The following is a 17,765-nucleotide window of genomic DNA, read 5'->3' on the forward strand; positions in this document are numbered from 1 at the left end:
CATTTAACAGATCTCTGTGTTGGAAGCACACTGTCAGCCTGGCTGATTTCATTTTGGAGAAACTGCAGTGGCTGGGCTGGGCCACAACCAAATTATGTTCCTAAACTCGATTGTCTAAGTCTATGGCTGGAACTTGCCCTCTTAGGATCTCCCTTAGGAAGAGTTTGGATTCCAACTGTTTTGCATGTGGAACTTGTGTACTGAATTGCACAGAATTTACACAGTCCCATAAATTTATCCAAGTGCCTGGTAGACTGCAGGATATGCAGGTTTACTTTCACACCTTTTGAGTGGACCTCTTAAAATGGCTGACCGCAATGAAAGACGCTCACTTTGTAAAAACATGTGAACGACTAAATTATCTACAAGGCTGAAGTTGTCAGGATGGAAGAAGTGCAACTGCCGCCACGAGAGGTCTCGGTGCGAGTCCTTAAGAGGTCAAAAGAAAAAGGTTTATAGGAGAACTGTTTCACAACGAAAAGAAGTTTGCAGGTAGAATTCCTTGTCAGTAAAATCAAATAATTCCCCCTTTTTGGGGGGGAGAGGGAGGGAGGAGACGCTTGCCATTTGAAAAGGAAGAAACAGCGGAGAGGAGGAGGAGCCAGCGCTTTTGCAGCCCCGACCCCATGCCGCTTTTACACAGAAACAAGAACAAAGCCTTCTACGCGTGCGCCCTACGTGCCTTCTGATTGGATTAGGTAGAGCCACGAGCGCACGGCCAGCCTCCTCACCCAGCCTGTACCATTACGTGAGGACAATGGGGGGGGGGGGTAGATAACAATTCTACGTTTTCTATGAACCGTGAAGTTCCTCATCCTACTATCTTTTCTCTTGATGAAGCACCGGCTACTTCCACTTTAACACATATCGAAGCCAAAACAAAACCACCTTAGAAAAGCAGCGGGGTGAAAGGAAGTCACCGTTTTGGCTCCCCCCCCTCTGCTGGGTCACTCCTCCTGGTGTCACCCGTCTCGGCTGAAGGAGGCGGGGCCGGGTCTTCCTGGCGCTGCCCCCCCCCCGGGCTCCGGCATCCTCGTTGGTGGAGCTGCCGGTACCAGCTGCCGCCCCCTCTCTCCGTCCCCCTCCGTCCATCGCCGTTCGCTGTATTCTTTGCCAGGCCGCTTTGCTCCGGAGCAGCCTTAGGGGCTCCCCTCAGACGGCTTCATGGCTTACAGTCAAGGAGGCGGCAAGAAGAAAGTCTGTTACTATTATGACGGTGAGGGAGAAGGGGCAGCGCTTTGTTTGAGGGGGTGGGGGTGGGGGTCGTGTCAGGACGCCTGAGCTCCTACTCCCTCACCTCCGCCTTCCTTCGTCGGGCAGGTTCGTTGAGCCTGCCCTGGCGCCCCCGCCCCCATGATTCCCCCCTCTTGTCCTCGCGCGCCTTCCCCTTTCTCTTCCCGGGCGCACGCGCCGCCGGCAGCCCCGCCCCTTCCCCTCTCCTCCCCCCCCCCTTCGCTTTTTACCTATTGTGTCTACAATTCCCCGTATCGGGTGGGAAGGAAGTTGCGGGTCGCGTTCCTTCTGCCCCTCCTTCGCCTTTGCATCTTCGGAAGGCGCGCGCGCACCCTTTTGCAAAGGCCTTTCCTGGGGACGGAGGGATGGGACCCCTTGCATACTACGGGACCCAAGCCTGTATGCAAGGTTGTTTGTGGTCCTCCTCGCCATTGTGCCCCCTCCCCCGGAATCTCAGATTTGCCCCAGGTTCGTGATCCCCTTTGATTAGAACTGCGTTCTGCCGAGTTCAGTGGGACTTTCTGGTCGGGAAATGCATTGGATTGGATTGCCCAGGTGGGAAGCGCAGATGATAGCTAAGAGTTCTCCTCCCTGGGCGGCACCAGAAGGGTCGTCCGGAGTGATCCTTCCCATAGCACAGCCTCTGTCGTTGGTCCCCCTCCCTACAGTAAAACCCGAAATACCACTACTGGGGCAATGGTTCTCCTAATTTTACACACCGGTTTATATTCCTGATAGCACATAACAGCTGCAAACCTCTTAAATGTTATCCTCGTGGAAATCAGGAAGCTAATTCTGGAAAGATTTGCTGTTCTTAGGTTGCTTGTATGGTAAAACAGATCTTTTAAAATTTTGTACAAATAATTGGTGAACTAAGAAATTACTGGAGACCAGGACATGTTTATAAAATGATTGAGATACCTGTGGCCCTCCAGATGATGATGGCTTATAATTTGTAGCAGTAAAAGTATATCTTGCTATAAGTTTAAGATGATGTTATCTTCCCTCCATCCCATATCTTCACCACAACCCTCCAAGGTAGGTCAGACTGAGAGACAACAAGTGTTCCAAGGTTTCTCAGAGTTCCGTGGGCCCTTGAGACTGCAGCCTGACTCTGTTATCCCAGGCCAACATTCTAACCTCTGGATAAGTATTCTAACCACTATGGATGCTCTCACACAAGAACAATCAGCTGCACAGCCAATAATAATGGATGTTGGGAGACCAACAACCATCTGGAAAGCCAAAGGTTTCTCACTTGTGAGATAAAACAACCTATGGTGTAAGCCAGATTTTGTTATGCTTCTTTAAAAATTGAAATAAAAATCCTGCACAATGCATAGTGTAAATACTTTGAGCAGCATTCTTCTGGGATTCTTATACGAGCACACACATGTATGGACCTTGCTTTCAGGTAATTGTCATAAAACACAGTGTGACTTGAGTTCTGAGCTTGCTGATAGTAATTAAATACATTTTCCTGATCTTATGTAATCTTAAAAACTGAGAAATGAAAGACACTGTAGAAAAATGTATGCTTGAAAAGGCTACAAAGAGATATATGGGAAATCCAGTCCAGTTAAAAAATTAAAGCATGCATTGATTGTTCAAACTGGAAAATGGCCAATCAATTATTTTCTTTTAGGAGAATTCTGAAATATAATAAAGTTCAAATGTAAAAGTAATCCTCAAGCAGAATGCTGCTCAAAATGTGCATCTTCTAAAGAAACAAATGTTTCTCTTTAGTTGGATCATTGTAAGAGCTCTTATTGATGATGAAACTGGAAATAAGTGTCTTGTGACCCTTCCACGGTTCATTTTTTAAAAATCAGCAAAGCATTTGTTTTATGGGGAAAGAGTTAGAAAATATGTGCCAGAGACCACCTTTCTCCCATGCCTATGGGAAACTGGTTACATGCACTGGTCGCAATGCTGTAATTGTCTTTCAGCATTTGTTAGCAAGTAACAGAATACTGGCACTTCCCATTATGTGCATAAAACTAAATCTCACAGATGGTGACTGATGCACATGAGCAACTTGTTGGCAAATGCAAACCTTTAATAGAGTCCTTTTGTGCCCAGATTGTTGTGCAAAGAGGCTCACATTTCAGATCTATAATTTCAAGGGTGAATAGCAGTCTATTTTTTCCAGTACCAAAGACCCACATAGACAAAGAGGTTTTCTTTTCAATCTTATGACTGTTATTAGAAATCTAAGAAACATGTTCTCAAAGTTAGAACAGTTACCACATCTAGAAAATTTTAGAATTTTAATGCAGAAAAAGAGTAAATGAATAATAAGAGCAATATATGACTGGGAAACTGGATTCATTGTAAATGTGTGAAATGGTTTAGCACCACTGGAACAAATAGCCCTTTATGATCAGGAAGGATCCTTTCCCCCACTCTCAACCCTTCCAGATCTGCAGTGAATGTTTCGGGGTTCTCTCAGGAGCAGATTTAGGGAGCATATGATATGCATGAGAGTGGACAAGAAGTCCTTTTGCATGAGCCACATATATCTCATTGGATGAAATACACTGGAAGAGGTTAAGAAACAAGAGAAAACTTCAGAGAATAATGATGGGAAAATCAAAACAATTACTATAAGATATCTAGTCTTAATCTGTGGTAGGATTAGAAAAAAAATCTGTATTAACAGCATCTTTAAGCAAGGAAATGACAGATGTAGATTGGTCCAGTATAGGAGAAAAGAATGTACAGTGGGGTCTCTACTTAAGAACTTAATCCGTATTGGAAGGTGGTTCTCAAGTGGAAAAGTTCTTATGTAGAATCTGCATTTCCCATAGGAATGCACTGAAAACCATTTAATCCGTATCTGCTCTTTTCCGTCCATAGAAACTAATGGGAAGCTGCTATTCTGCCTTCTACCACTAGAGGGGGATTTTTTCTTTTTTTCCCCTTAGGTCAGGGAACAGTGTTAAAAGCACTTCTGACGAAGCTAATTTTGAAGAAATGGACTGAAAACCAATTAATCCGTTCTGGCTGTTTTTTTTTATGTAGCGGTGCGGTCGTACATTGAAGCATTAGTTCCCATAGGAACTAATGCAAAGCTGGTTAATAAGTACTCTACCACTAGGGGGAGAACTTTTTTTAACCTAAGATGACCTAAGGTTAAAAAAAGAGCAGGAAAGTTTTTTTTTCCTGTTCTTATCTGGATTTTTGTTCTCAAGTAGAAGCAAAATTTAGCAAATGTTCTTAAGTGGAATTGTTCTTAAGTAGGGACGTTCTTAAGTAGAGACCCCACTGTAATTGGCATTGTCAGGATATCCAGTGTAGTATAGTGGATAGAGTGATGAAACTAGGACTCAGGAGGCCTAGGTTTGAATTCCCATTCAGCCATGGAATCTCCTTGTTGGAGCAGAACTGGTAAAACCACTCCTTCAGTATCTCACTTACCTTGAAAGCCCTAGTAGGGTTGCTACAATTCAGTTCTGACCTGACAACACTTAACATATGTCTGCTTAACACAGAATTAGGTAAAATCTTCGCTTTTCTAGGTGGTATTTGGCATGCTGGAGACTCAAGTTTTTTTTGTTTTAAATATATGCACAGGAGTGCAAATACATTCAAATTGCCATCTACTATTTGTATATAATCCAGAGAAAATTTGAAATACGCTAAAGACATTTCTTTTCAGAATATTCTTAACACTACAATTTGTTTGTTTGCTTGTTTAAAATATTTCTATCCCACCTTCCTCCCCAAAAGTACCCAAGGCAGCTTACATCTTTAAACAGTATTTAAAAGCTAAAATAGTAAGTATGCAAATATTAAAAAAGAATTAAACAAGTATTCTATTAAAATGGTAACTAGGATCAATATTAAAACACCTTTCAACAACAGAGCACAATCCATTTAAAACCCCTCTCAAACCACCTGTCTGTCTTACTTTCTTTCTTTGACTTCTACACCGCCCATCTGGCTGCCAGGGCCACTCTGGGCTATTTACTACTAAAAACATATAAGCAATAATAGAAGGGAGTAAACACAATAACAGTCAAAATCAAAAATTAGCATCAACTAAACATGCTAGCAACATAAGTAAAAACAAAATTAGGATAGTTTAAAGGCAGGATGGCAGAACAGGTAGTATAAACACTGGAACAACTAATGCATTAAGATGTTGAATACCTTGCCTGCTTGCGGTTCCATTTTATAATTATCTGGAAGTACAGCATCTGTACTTTAGTTATTAAATACTGTATATTATACAGTTTTGAATGGATCCTCTGTATATGGGCAGCATGATCACCATGGGGTGGATGTGTATTTGGAAAAAAATATATAGGTGCTGTAGAGCTAGAAAAAAGCTTAATGCAAAATTGGCATCCTGGGCTAGCAGTTCTTATCTAAATGCTTCTATGAAGACCATAAGGAGAGACAGAGGAAGTCATTCTTCCTTAAAGTTCTCAGCTGCTGAAGCAAGATTTCCATGGTATGCTGCCACTGGATTTGAACGCTTCCCTCACCTATCATAGCTGATATCTGAAGAGAAATGCATTCTTCTGTATACAGTATGTCTAATCCATTTTACAGAGCTCTTTAAGCTAATGAAGTTAGATTCTCCACCCACACAGTACATTATAGTTGGTTTTTATTTGTCATTTTGTTTCTCATTCCTTCTTCTTGGAGTTCCCTGTGGAGCTTTTTGCAATCTGCTTAGGTTTCCATCATCCTAAATAAGCATGGTGGTGTCTACAAACCTACCCCTTCATCCCAGCAAACTATATTGTTTGCTACATTGCAGCCATTTCTGCCTTCTGTTGCTGCAGACTGCTGGGAGAAGCAAACCAATACATTTTGAAGGATATTGTTATATACTACAACGTCTTGACAAGGTCATCTCATGTGTTCTACATCAAATTTCAGGAAATATTGTAGGCCATTGGTGGGGAAACCATAAATTAGATCATTAATTAGATGTGATACGGGTTCCTGCCCCCTCCAGCCTTCTGTAGGTCAAGTGATATTAGGGGGCTACAACTTCAGCTACTCATCAGTTGAGCCAGGAACTGGCTTTATTTATTCATTTACAAATATTTAGAGGCTACTCAGATTGGTAGATGGCAGAGCTATGTGCATCAGTAGTTTAGAATGAATGCAATAAATAGATAACTTATATTGGCACTGCAGTAGATGGTTGGATTAAAGTGTTTGGCCTGTATCCTACTGAGCTGCTGAGAGGAAAGTATGACCAGCATAGTAATGCACAGTCACACCCTTTGCTTGTGTATTGCAGTTTTTTTCATAAAAATCATTGTTTGTGTAGTTTTTGATCTTGCATTATCATGCTGGGAGGACTTCTCACTCAATGGAATCTCAATAGGATGCTGTTCACAACCTGCATCTTCTCCATTTGCTAAGGACAGAATGGGGATGTAGCTTCAGTTTGATTTATGCAGTCTGGAAAAGATGGAGCTAGGGGACAAAATGGAACTAGAAGAAGTAATGCTAGTCTCTTTGATCACTGAGAAAGACATCAGCAAGAGTCTCTGTACATGCTGCATTCTCTTCCGGATGAGGAAGGGAGTGGCAGCAAGGGGTCTCCCTGTTCCAGGAGTTGGGGCTTCCCCAGATCTTCCATAGACTGGACTGGAAACCTGAGAGCAGAAATCCTCCTACCCAGCCTCCTTCCAGGTCTTAGCCATTTGCATCACACCCACATTACTTGGATTTTAATTTTTTTTTTTTTTTAAAAATTAACTAGTGATGTGGAAGCATGCAGACAGTACATATCCAGGGATAGAAGATGTCAGAATGTCTCCTTAATGGTACCAGTCAAATCCTTCCCAGTCTGCATGCCCTTTATTTGTGTACAGTATAGCTCAAGGACAGTCTTCTGCACATCCCTTTTGTAGAAGTTATTTAATTTCTCTCTTGTTGGCAAGATGTATACTTGGTATTGGAATTGTGGTGTGCCTCTGGTACTCTCAAAACCTAGGTGTATTTTCAACATAGAATTCAAGGTAGAGAGGTACACATAGGAGAAGCATTTTTTTGTGCTCTCTTGGGCAAAACAAGGACCTTGCCACCTGGTGGAAGGTTATGGCTGTTAGTGGGTTCCTAAATCCATTGCTTTTCAGTGCTCTAGAACAGTGAAGATGTAGTAGACTCTTGGTTTGCTGGACTTTCAAGTGTCTTTGAAAGAAATATTCAGGCAAAATTCATTGGGTGTTGGTCTAATTGCAAGTTGTAGAGGGGGGGATTATGAACTGTTTTTTGCTGGACTAAGGGCTGAACAAGACAAAGTGGTGGTGCACATTGGATGTGAACCTTTTTAAGAAATCGGGGAAAGATAAACTATCACTTCTGTTTCAAAGTTTCCCCACCTATCAGGAGGTTAAATGTAAAAAAGCAATTCTAGATAGAAAAAAATTGAGGTGAAACTCTACACACTTTGCACATTTTGTACCTTTAAAGCCTATCTTTCCTGCTTTATAGGAAATTGGCAGACTGTGGCTTGAGTCCTGCTGTCACTATCTTTTCCAGTACCACACCAACCAGAGCCACAAACATTAACAAATATTCAAAAACATAACATTTATAAAATGTTTCCTTAGCTGCTAAAATACACTGACTTTTTAAAAAGTTGAATAGTGTAATGAAGGCCACATCACATTTAAATTTTGAAATAAAAAATCAAAGCATGATTGAGGAATATATCTGTAAAGACTCTTAGCCATCCAGGTGAGGTTATTTGGAAGCTGAGTCATGGCAACTGGACTTATTTCTTATTAGGTTGAAACAAGTAGCTTCTTCAGTCTGAGGAGAGTTAGTAGGAGATCCCTGATATATCCTCCACATTGGTTTCACTTCCCCTTGGTTTGAATAGGCTCGTTATGGGGACAAAGGTATCTGGGTGAGTGAAAAACCCACTTTTGCAGTCCTTTTCTACCCACTGTCATGGGTCATTTATTAGCAGCAGCCTTTCTCTGTAAGGAATGACCAGGTTCGCCCGTTGGCTCTGGGTCTCACAAAATGCCAGGGCAGGTGTGTCTGAAAATCTCAGGATTTTTGGTGAAGACCACAAACCTGTGCACTTCAAACCCACAAACACACTGAAGCAGAGACTCATCCACCCAAAAGACCAGATACCAAAACACAACAGGAGCAATATATTAGATGTGGTCTAATGCAAAGAGGAATGTTAGATATACTCTGTCTCCTGTTTATCATGCTGTCCTTTCATCCATCCCAAGAAAGATTAGGACCACTGTCAAAGTCCAAGATACAACAGGCAGCCTTTCTCCATGAACAAGAGCACTAGTACCCAGTCCACCATGCAGGTATTGAGTCCAAAGACACTCACTGCACAGTTGGCCATGACCAAGTGGAGACTGGAGAACTGGGTTGGGAGCTAGGTCACAGAACCAGGAGCACGGAGCCAGAACAAAGTGCCAGGATGCAGGAGACCTGCAGAAACAAGCAGGCACCAAGGTGGACAGGAACACTGAAGTCCAGATGCAGAGATGCTGGAAGCAAGCAGAGGCAAAAGTAGGGGTCAAGGCAGGAGCAGGGACACTGGAAGACAGGGACTTCATTGCTCAGGAGAAGCATGGCACAGCTGAAGACCTTTCTTGCTGAGGCAAGTTCTGGGAGGGAGAACCACTCCTGAAATATGCCTTCCCACCAGATTTCCAGGCAAGCCTCATGAGTGGCCCAGCAGTGGCTACATAGGTCAGGGCCTGAGCCTGCAAATACCAGGCCATTCCTGGGTCAGGCTGGCCCCAGCTGCTAGGGTGGTGTGAGCCAGATCATGACAACTACACACCAGAAAGACCTAAGGATTTAACAATCCATGATAATGGAAGAAGAAAGACTGCAGAAGTGGGATTTTGACTCACCCCCCCCCAAAGTCCTTTGTCCACTTAACAAGCCTATTCAGACAGGGTGGGGGGGGGGGTTGAAACCAACCTGAAAGATATATCACGAGTCTCCTCCCAATTCTCCTCAGACTGAAGAAGCTACCTGGATGAGTAGCAGAACATTTCACCCCAATAAGAAGTCCAGTTGTCACGACTCAACTTCCACATGACTGAGGAAGGACACAAGCTACACTAAATGTGAAAGCACCACCAAAGCATGGTCAAACATGTCTGTACTGTTAAGAGCTAGCCAGCAAAAACAGGACAAGAAAAGTACTGTCATAGGAGAATGCTGGTGAGATTCTTTTTCAGTTCCCTTCTCCCATATGTGACCAGGCATTTTCCTTATATTGTGCTGGTTTGCACATAAGGGAACATCTGTTTAGCTTTTGATGTCTCAATTGCTGAATGACTTCAGATTAGTCTGGCTTCAACTCAGTTGAAATAACTGCAAATTTGCTCAGTTCAGGCAAGATTTGACCTGACAGTCCAACTCTACATAAGAGAGTAAGTGTGCACATAACAGTAAGCAGAAATAGAAGAACCCCAAAACCAGTAAGTGAACATTTCACCTTCCCTGGACACTCTTTTTCTGACCTCAGAGTTGGAATTCTTAAAGAAATTTCAAGAGCAGACACCAAAGGGAGGCCACTGAGCAGGTGTACATCAGGAATTTCAGCACTTTATCTCTGGGCCTTAACAAAGAGAGTGGTTTCCTATGTCATTATACATATTCATCCTATCATCTGGGCCTTTGTTATGCAGACAGACCCTAATCTCCACCACTGAGATAGTAATAATCACCCCCTATTCTCTGTTAAAAGTTTTCAGGGCACTTTGTTTTGTGTCCCCACCCCGCCAACAATTTTAAACTTCCTCCAGAGAACAGCCATTTCATTCATCTGAAGAATTGTGCTTGGACTCACAAAAGCTTATGGAAGAGAAAAACTATTTAGTCCTAAAGTTGCTGCAAGACTTTTTTTGTGCCACACCAGACTGAAACAGCTACTGGCTAGATTTCCTAGCTTAACTGATAGTGGCTGAAATGCAGTTGTGTAAAGTTATGGTGTGCAAGCTTGATAATGTCAGCTGCAGCCATATTTTGTTAATATAGTGGAACCAATGATAGAAGTTTTTGAACATTTAAGATTCCCCTCCCCCCCCCCCCGTCCCACTGTCACCAAAGCAGATTTTTAGGGCGCCAAGGAACCTTGTGGGAGGGGGACAGAAAGTTGTTTATCAAAGTCCTGCCACAGCAGATGATATCATCTAATTTGCATGGTGTAACTTTACATTATGTGTCACTTAATCAGTAGGGCTTTATTATTATTATTTGCAGATACAGATTTTGTTTGTTTTCTTCCCCTGCAATGCCACACACATGTTTCAAGAAAGGGTAGGCTGCTTTTCTAGAAGCATCAGGTGTGTTGAATACCTGTGTCACTTTGCATCTGGGCAGAGGTTTTACCCTCTTGAGATTGCATTATGCAAGTAGAGATTATCAACATCAAGAGTAATGGTCTTTTTTGTACTCTTTAGTGTAAGGTTTGTTTATTCTAAAGCTATTCAGTTAATCTAAAGTTTGCCACTGATATCATCTAACCATGGCAAGAAACCATTATTTGTAGCCACCACCAGTTTCCCTGCCCCTCTTCTTTGTATTCTGGGGTGCAACTAAATGATACAGTTTCTTCCTGAACTTGTTCCAAAGCTCAGTGTGGAAATGAAGATAAAAGGAAGAATGTTTGCCAAAGGAGGAATGCAGTTATTATTATCACTGGTGATTGTATTGTGGAACTTAAAGAAAAAACCTTACTAAAATACAGCTTGGAAAGTTAATACAGGTAGTTAATCAATATGGCTTATGTTTACTTTCAGGTGATATTGGGAATTATTATTATGGTCAGGGACACCCAATGAAGCCTCATCGGATTCGCATGACACACAATTTGTTGCTAAATTATGGCTTGTACAGAAAAATGGAAATTTATGTAAGTATTAATGTACAATTTTCCCATTTAAAATTGATGGGAAATGAAAATAGAATTATTATTTTTTAAAAAAACTATTTACATTGAAGTTGAGAACTTTCTTAAGATTTTGAATTCCAAATCAATATTTTTTTTGTAGAGAACGTTGGTCCTGTGGAACCTGTATCGAGAAGTAAAAATGAAAATGTTGTACCACAGAACAAAATTTACGAGGATTTTATATCCAAAAAGTATATATGGGAGATATTATCTTCTGCTAATAAAATATGTGATGTATTTAGTTCTTGTATGGGCGACACTATTTCAACTTAATGATCGTAAAGACTATACATGAAGTATTAGAAGCATCAGTGTAATATGTCTATAAAAGCTGTGTGAATTAATGTTACTTTTTATATGGTATCAGATCCATTTCACTCTTTTTGTTTACCAGCGACCCCACAAAGCTACAGCAGAAGAAATGACCAAATACCACAGTGATGAGTACATCAAATTTCTTCGTTCAATAAGACCTGATAATATGTCTGAGTATAGCAAACAGATGCAAAGATGTAAGTCTAGTATTGAACTAAAAAGAAATAAATGCATCCCTTTAAGAGCCTGGCTTTTTCAAAATATGAACATAGATGGTTCCGTGACCTTGCGTACATGGAAAATCTAAATGCTTTTCATAAGGCAGTGACTTTTTCCTTATTACCTACTTGGAGGCTTACTGTTTTTAAAGATGAGTTGGGTATTGTATATTTAACTGTAAAGCAAATATTCATGGGTTCTAGAGTGGTCCTATGTGATTCAGATAGGCGGGATATAAATTAAATAAATAAAATAAATAAATAAATTTGTTGCCTGCTATCTTAATTATAGCATCTCAAGTATTTTTTAGATGTAATGCTGTTCTTTATCAGACCAAGGTCAGGTATTCTGTTGCTTACCTGCTCCTTTCCTTTCAGGTTCATGCACTGTTTTCTTTCCTGGATAAAGTTATATGCACTGTAGCATTACTTCTCCATCAGCACAACCAGTTAGAAGTTAATTTCTAACTGTAATTAGCTGTGATGACCACCAGGCTTCAGTCTCTTCATAAAGGCTAACTATGGCTGAAATAACTGTAGCCATTTACCATACCTGCAGAGTGCAGCATAGTTAATGGAATGAAATGAAAGCATTTGTGAGCCAAAGAGCTGCAGACTGGGCAGCACTACACTCTACAGTGGTGCCTCACTTAACTATGTTAATTGGTTCCAAAAAAAACATCGCTATGGGAAAACATTGCTAAGCAAAACATCATTTCCCATAGGAATGCATTGAAAACCGGTTAATCTGTTCCAGTGGGAACAGATTGCCGTCCTTAAGCGAAAATCCCCATAGGAAACATCGCTAAGCGATACAATGTTTCCCCCATTGGAATGCATTGAAACCTTTTCAGTGCATTCCAATGGTTTTGCGATGTCCGTTTTTGCAATTGTAAGTGTATCTTAAAAGGTTCAAAAATGGTTTTAAATGCTTGGAATCGTTAGTGCACCTTCTAAAACGTGTGCAAACTTAATTTGGCTTTGATTTGACTCTTTGTTAATTTTTGGTGAATTTCTTTCTCCCCCATTGGAAAGCATTGAACTGTCGGTTTGACAGCTGTCAAACTTGGGTTCAATGCATTTCAATGGGGGGGAAAATTCACCATAAATTAACGAAGACTCAGAACAAAGCCAAATTAAGTTTGCATACATTTTAGAAGGTGCTCTAACGAATCCAAGCATTTAAAACAGGTTTCAAACATTTTGAGACACTTTAAAAATAGCTTTTGACAGGTCTGTTTTCGCTATTTGTAAAGTGTCTTAAAAGGTCCAAAAACAGTTTTAAATGCTTGGAATCGTTAGTGCACCTATGGGGAATTTTCCCCATAGGGAACATCGCTAAACGGAGCGCAAAATCGCTCCAAAAACCTCATCGCTAAGCAAATACATCGTTAAACGAGGCAATCGCTAAGCGAGGCACCACTGTATTAGATTTTAATTACAGGAAAGTGTTGCAGGTGTTAAATTAACCTGCCATAATGCTTGAGGTCAAAGTTTTGTTGTAAAATACAGTATGCATGAGTGCAGTTGCACAAGTGATGTTCAGACTTTGCCAGTCATCTGTCTCATGCCCATAAGTGCAACAGATTGTGCACCCAAACATATCTAAATATCAGAATTGTAGACATCGCTTGTACAGTTTGTAGTTTATGCTGTGCATTGCCAATAGGATTCTGCCCTACAGGTTTAGAACAACTAGATGTTAGACGTTGTAGGAATAAGATAAAATATTGTTCTCCTCAGTTCACTTGCACTTTCTTGAGTTTCTGAATATGGGCTCCAGAAAGAACTTTGAATATCAGCATAACAAGATATTAGTGCTTGGTTCTTCAGAGAGAATTAATATGATGTAGAATGTCAACCCTAAAATATATATATTCTCCATATGATTACAGTCAATGTTGGGGAAGACTGTCCTGTGTTTGATGGACTATTTGAATTCTGTCAGCTATCAACAGGAGGCTCTGTGGGTAAGCATGTCTTCCTTAAAATTGCATGTGATGTTATTAATTTTTTAAATGCTAACTTTCAAATAACTTTTTTGAAACTAAGCTTTTATTTTCTGCTATTTAATGTTGTCATAAAGTATCGTGTTTCCCCGAAAAAAAGACAGGGCCTTATATTAATTTTTGCTCCAAAAATGCATTAGGGCTTATTTTCAGGGGATGTTTTATTTTATTTTCATGTACAACAATCTATATTTATTCAAATACAGCCATGTTATCTTCTTCTGGTTGCTGCACAATGGTGGAGGATGGGGTTTCACTTAGATGAGGTTTATTTTGGGGGATGGATTCATATTACGAACATCCTGAAAAATTATGCTAGGGCTTATTTTCAGGTTAGGTCTTATTTTCAGGGAAACAGGGTAATATTAGTAAGGCTTTTTTAGTGTTGCATAAATTGTAAATGGTTAGCAAGCTGGTTCAAGGAAAGAGTTGAATATAACTCTAATATAATATAATGTAATATAATATAATATAGCCACCCAGAGTAGACCTTTGGTCTAGATGGGCGTAATCAGTCAATCAATCTCAACAAGTAAAATAATTGAGTGAGTGAAAGGAAAAGCAGGGATCTGTAGGTGTGTGTTGATTAGAGTGTGACTGTGACTCAGGCAGCCTGAGTTCAAATCCCTACTGGACCATGAAACTCCCTGGGTCATAGTCTCTCAGCCTGACCTTCCATATAGGGTATTTCTGAGGATAAAGTGGGACAGCGCTCAGGGGAGGAAAAGCTTGGATATTAGTGCAGCTAATAAATAAATAAAATAATGAAGAATTCACTGCAGTGCATAATATTTCTTATCCAATTATACAGATGTCCACAGGGAGTTCAAATTGAGAATACAGCTGAAAGATGCTAAATAAAACGTGTACCCTTTTTACAGAACATTTTGTATCTTTTCATTCCTACAAAAGATTTTTAATCACATTTTTCCTGCACCATGTTTCTTTAGCTGGAGCAGTAAAGTTGAACAGACAACAAACGGACATGGCAGTTAATTGGGCTGGAGGTCTTCATCATGCTAAGAAGTCAGAGGCATCTGGTTTCTGTTATGTCAATGATATCGTACTTGCCATTCTTGAGTTACTGAAGTAAGTTCATGTTTTAGCTTTATACACAGCTTGACCTGGAAAATGTTGAAAATAAGGTTTTAGATTTAAGGTTTACTTTAAGGTTAATGTTTTTCCTGTGGCAGATGCACAGGAAGACTTCTTGGTTTCAAGTTTTTATAGTCTCTTTCTGTATTATTATTATTATTATTATTATTATTATTATTATTATTATTATTATTATTATTATTATTATTATTATTATTATTATTATTATTATTATTATTATTTATTTATTTATTTATTTATTTATTTATTTATTTATTTATTTATTTATTTATTTATTTATTTTATTTTATTTTATTTTATTTTATTTTATTTCTATCCCGCCTATCTGGTCATATTAGACCACTCTAGGCGGCTTACAATCACACAACAATATAGTTTTAAAAACATTACAACTAAACAAAATCGAATCAAGAAAGAAGTATAAAAGAGAAAAAAAAGTCATCAGGGGTTATCTGTTGGGAAGGCCTGCCCGAACATCAGTGTTTTTAGTTGTTTCTTAAAAGTACCCAGCGAAGGGGCCGCGCGGATCTCAGGAGGTAAGTTGTTCCAGAGGCGAGGAGCCACTGCCGAGAAGGCCCGATTTCTAGTCTTTTCCTTCCGGACCTCTCTCGGCGTTAGACTCCTCAACCTCACCTCCTGGCTCGCACGAGTGACACGGGTAGATCTTGGTGGGAGAAGGCGTTCCGCCAAGTATCGAGGTCCTAAACCGTTAAGGGCTTTATAAGTGAGCATCAGCACTTTGAAGTCGATGCGGTAACGGATGGGCAGCCAATGCAGTGCGGCCAGAGTGGGGGAGATATGTTGGTATTTTCTCACTCCACTGAGTAATCTGGCCGCAGCATTCTGCACCACCTGTAGTCTCCGCAGCAGCCTCAAAGGTAGCCCCACGTAGAGCGCATTACAGTGGTCTAATCTTGAGATTACAAGCGCATGCACCAAAGTGGTGAGAGCCCCAACATTAAGGTAGGGTCGCAACTGGGCTATCCGCCTTAGGTGAAAAAATGCGGTACGGACCACGGACGCCACCTGGGTTTCCATAGTGAGCGCCGGGTCCAGATGGATACCCAAGCTGCAAACCCCACCCCTGGCAGACAGGGTCGCTCCCCCAAAAATGAGGGAGTTCCCCAAATCTCCAGCTGTTGGAGCTCCCACCCTCAGTACCTCCGTCTTGTCCGGGTTCAGCCTCAGCCCGTTCTCCTGCATCCATTCCCGTACGGTCTCCAGGCAACGCTGAAGGGACAGAACGGCATCTCCTGTGGTTGGAAAAAAGGAGATGTAGAGCTGCGTGTCATCCGCATACTGATGGCACAGTGCTCCACACCCCCTGATGACCCCCCCCCCAGCGGCCTCATATAGATGTTAAACAGCATTGGGGAGATAATCGACCCCTGTGGAACCCCACAATTGAGGCTCCACGGGGCCGAGACATTCTCCCCAAGCTGCACTCTCTGGGGACGGTCCTCCAAGAAGGAACGGAGCCAGGCAAGTGCCCGGCCACCTATTCCCAACTCGGCGAGCCTCCCCAGGAGGATACCGTGGTCAATGGTATCAAAGGCCGCTGAGATATCGAGGAGGACCAGCAGAGATACCTTTCCCCTGTCGGCCTCCCTCAATAGGTCATCACACAAGGCGACCAATGCCATTTCTGTTCCATGGCGCGGCCTGAAGCCCGACTGGAATGGGTCCAGGGCCTCTGCTTCATCCAGGAACGCCTGAAGCTGATCGGCCACTACCCTCTCGACTACCTTGCTTAAGAAAGAAACATTGGCGACGGGCCTATAGTTGCCAATTTCGTCCACCGCCAAACTAGGTTTCTTTCTTATGGGCCTAATGAGTGTATCCTTGAGGGCAGAAGGAAATCTGCCCTCAAGGAAAGACCCATTAATTATTGCAGTAGCCCATTCCGTTGTTGAAGGCCTGGCTGCCTTGATTAGCCAGGCCGGGCAAGGGTCCAAAGAGGAGGTAGTGGCACGGCAGCGGGCAAGCGTCCTGGTCACAGTGTCGGGCGAAACAGGCTGAAAGGAATCAAAAATCACCGGGCAAGACGGAGCGCCGGACATCTCAGCTCGACTCACTGTACTCAAAAAAGGAGAAAGATCCCGGCAGATGGCCTCCACTTTAGATTTAAAAAATGCTGCAAATTGGTCCGGTGTAAAACTAGGGGGAGGCCTATCACCCGGGCCAATTCCGGATAGGTCACGTACTATACGGAATAATTCCGCCTGTTGATTAGACGCCTCGCTTATCCGGTTAGCGAGGTATGTTCTACTAGCAGCCTTTACCTTGGACTGGTAAAGGTTAGTAGCGACCTTAACAGCTATACGATTAAAAACCGTCGGGTCCCTTCTCCATTTGCACTCTAGCCGTCTCCTGACCCGCTTCGACACCCGGAGATCCTGATTATACCAGGGTGCCGGGCGATCTCTGCGGCGGAGAGGGCGTTTAGGAGCGATCGTGTCTACGGCTCTAGCCGCGGCGGTGAACCAGCCGTCTACCAGAGCCTCGACAGGAGCGCCAGCCAGGTCAGCCGTAACCCCTCTCATGGCATCCTGGAATCCAATCGGATCCAGTAGCCTTCGAGGGCGGACCATAACAATAGGTCCCTGCTCCCTGCGAGGGGGGAGAGCCATCTTGATGGTACATTTTATTAGGTGGTGATCCGACCATGACAAGGGTACCGACTCGAAGTCAGTCACTCTCACTCCCATTGGTGGAAAAAACCAGATCTAGTGTGTGGCCGCCCACGTGTGTAGGGCCGTTGACATACTGGGACATGTTCAAGAAGGCCATGGTCTCCAAGAACTCAAGAGCCGGTCCGGATGCCTCCGCTCCGCATGCATGTTGAAGTCCCCAAGGACCAGCAGCCTCGGGGAACCCAGCAATGCAGCGGAAACGAAGTCGACCAGCTCCGGTAGGGAAATGGCTGGGTCGCGGGGAGCACGGTAACCCAGCAAG

At 42.3% G+C, this 17,765-nt stretch overlaps 1 protein-coding gene across 1 annotated transcript in view; it reads left to right on the forward strand.

Annotated features, from left to right (window-relative positions):
* Positions 1 to 1,016: 1,016 nt before the first annotated feature.
* The window catches only part of HDAC2 (histone deacetylase 2), a 39,875-nt gene continuing 23,126 nt past the window's right edge, over positions 1,017 to 17,765 (forward strand). The window contains exons 1-5 of the mRNA XM_020811282.3: positions 1,017 to 1,216; positions 11,001 to 11,113; positions 11,547 to 11,664; positions 13,581 to 13,655; positions 14,645 to 14,783. Of these exons, the coding sequence (XP_020666941.1) occupies positions 1,165 to 1,216; positions 11,001 to 11,113; positions 11,547 to 11,664; positions 13,581 to 13,655; positions 14,645 to 14,783 (497 nt within the window). The 5' untranslated portion in view covers positions 1,017 to 1,164. The remainder of the gene's footprint in view (positions 1,217 to 11,000; positions 11,114 to 11,546; positions 11,665 to 13,580; positions 13,656 to 14,644; positions 14,784 to 17,765) is intronic.

The sequence above is a fragment of the Pogona vitticeps genome, chromosome 1 (assembly GCF_051106095.1).
Source record: "Pogona vitticeps strain Pit_001003342236 chromosome 1, PviZW2.1, whole genome shotgun sequence".
In the NCBI taxonomy this organism is placed as follows: Eukaryota; Metazoa; Chordata; class Lepidosauria; order Squamata; family Agamidae; genus Pogona; species Pogona vitticeps.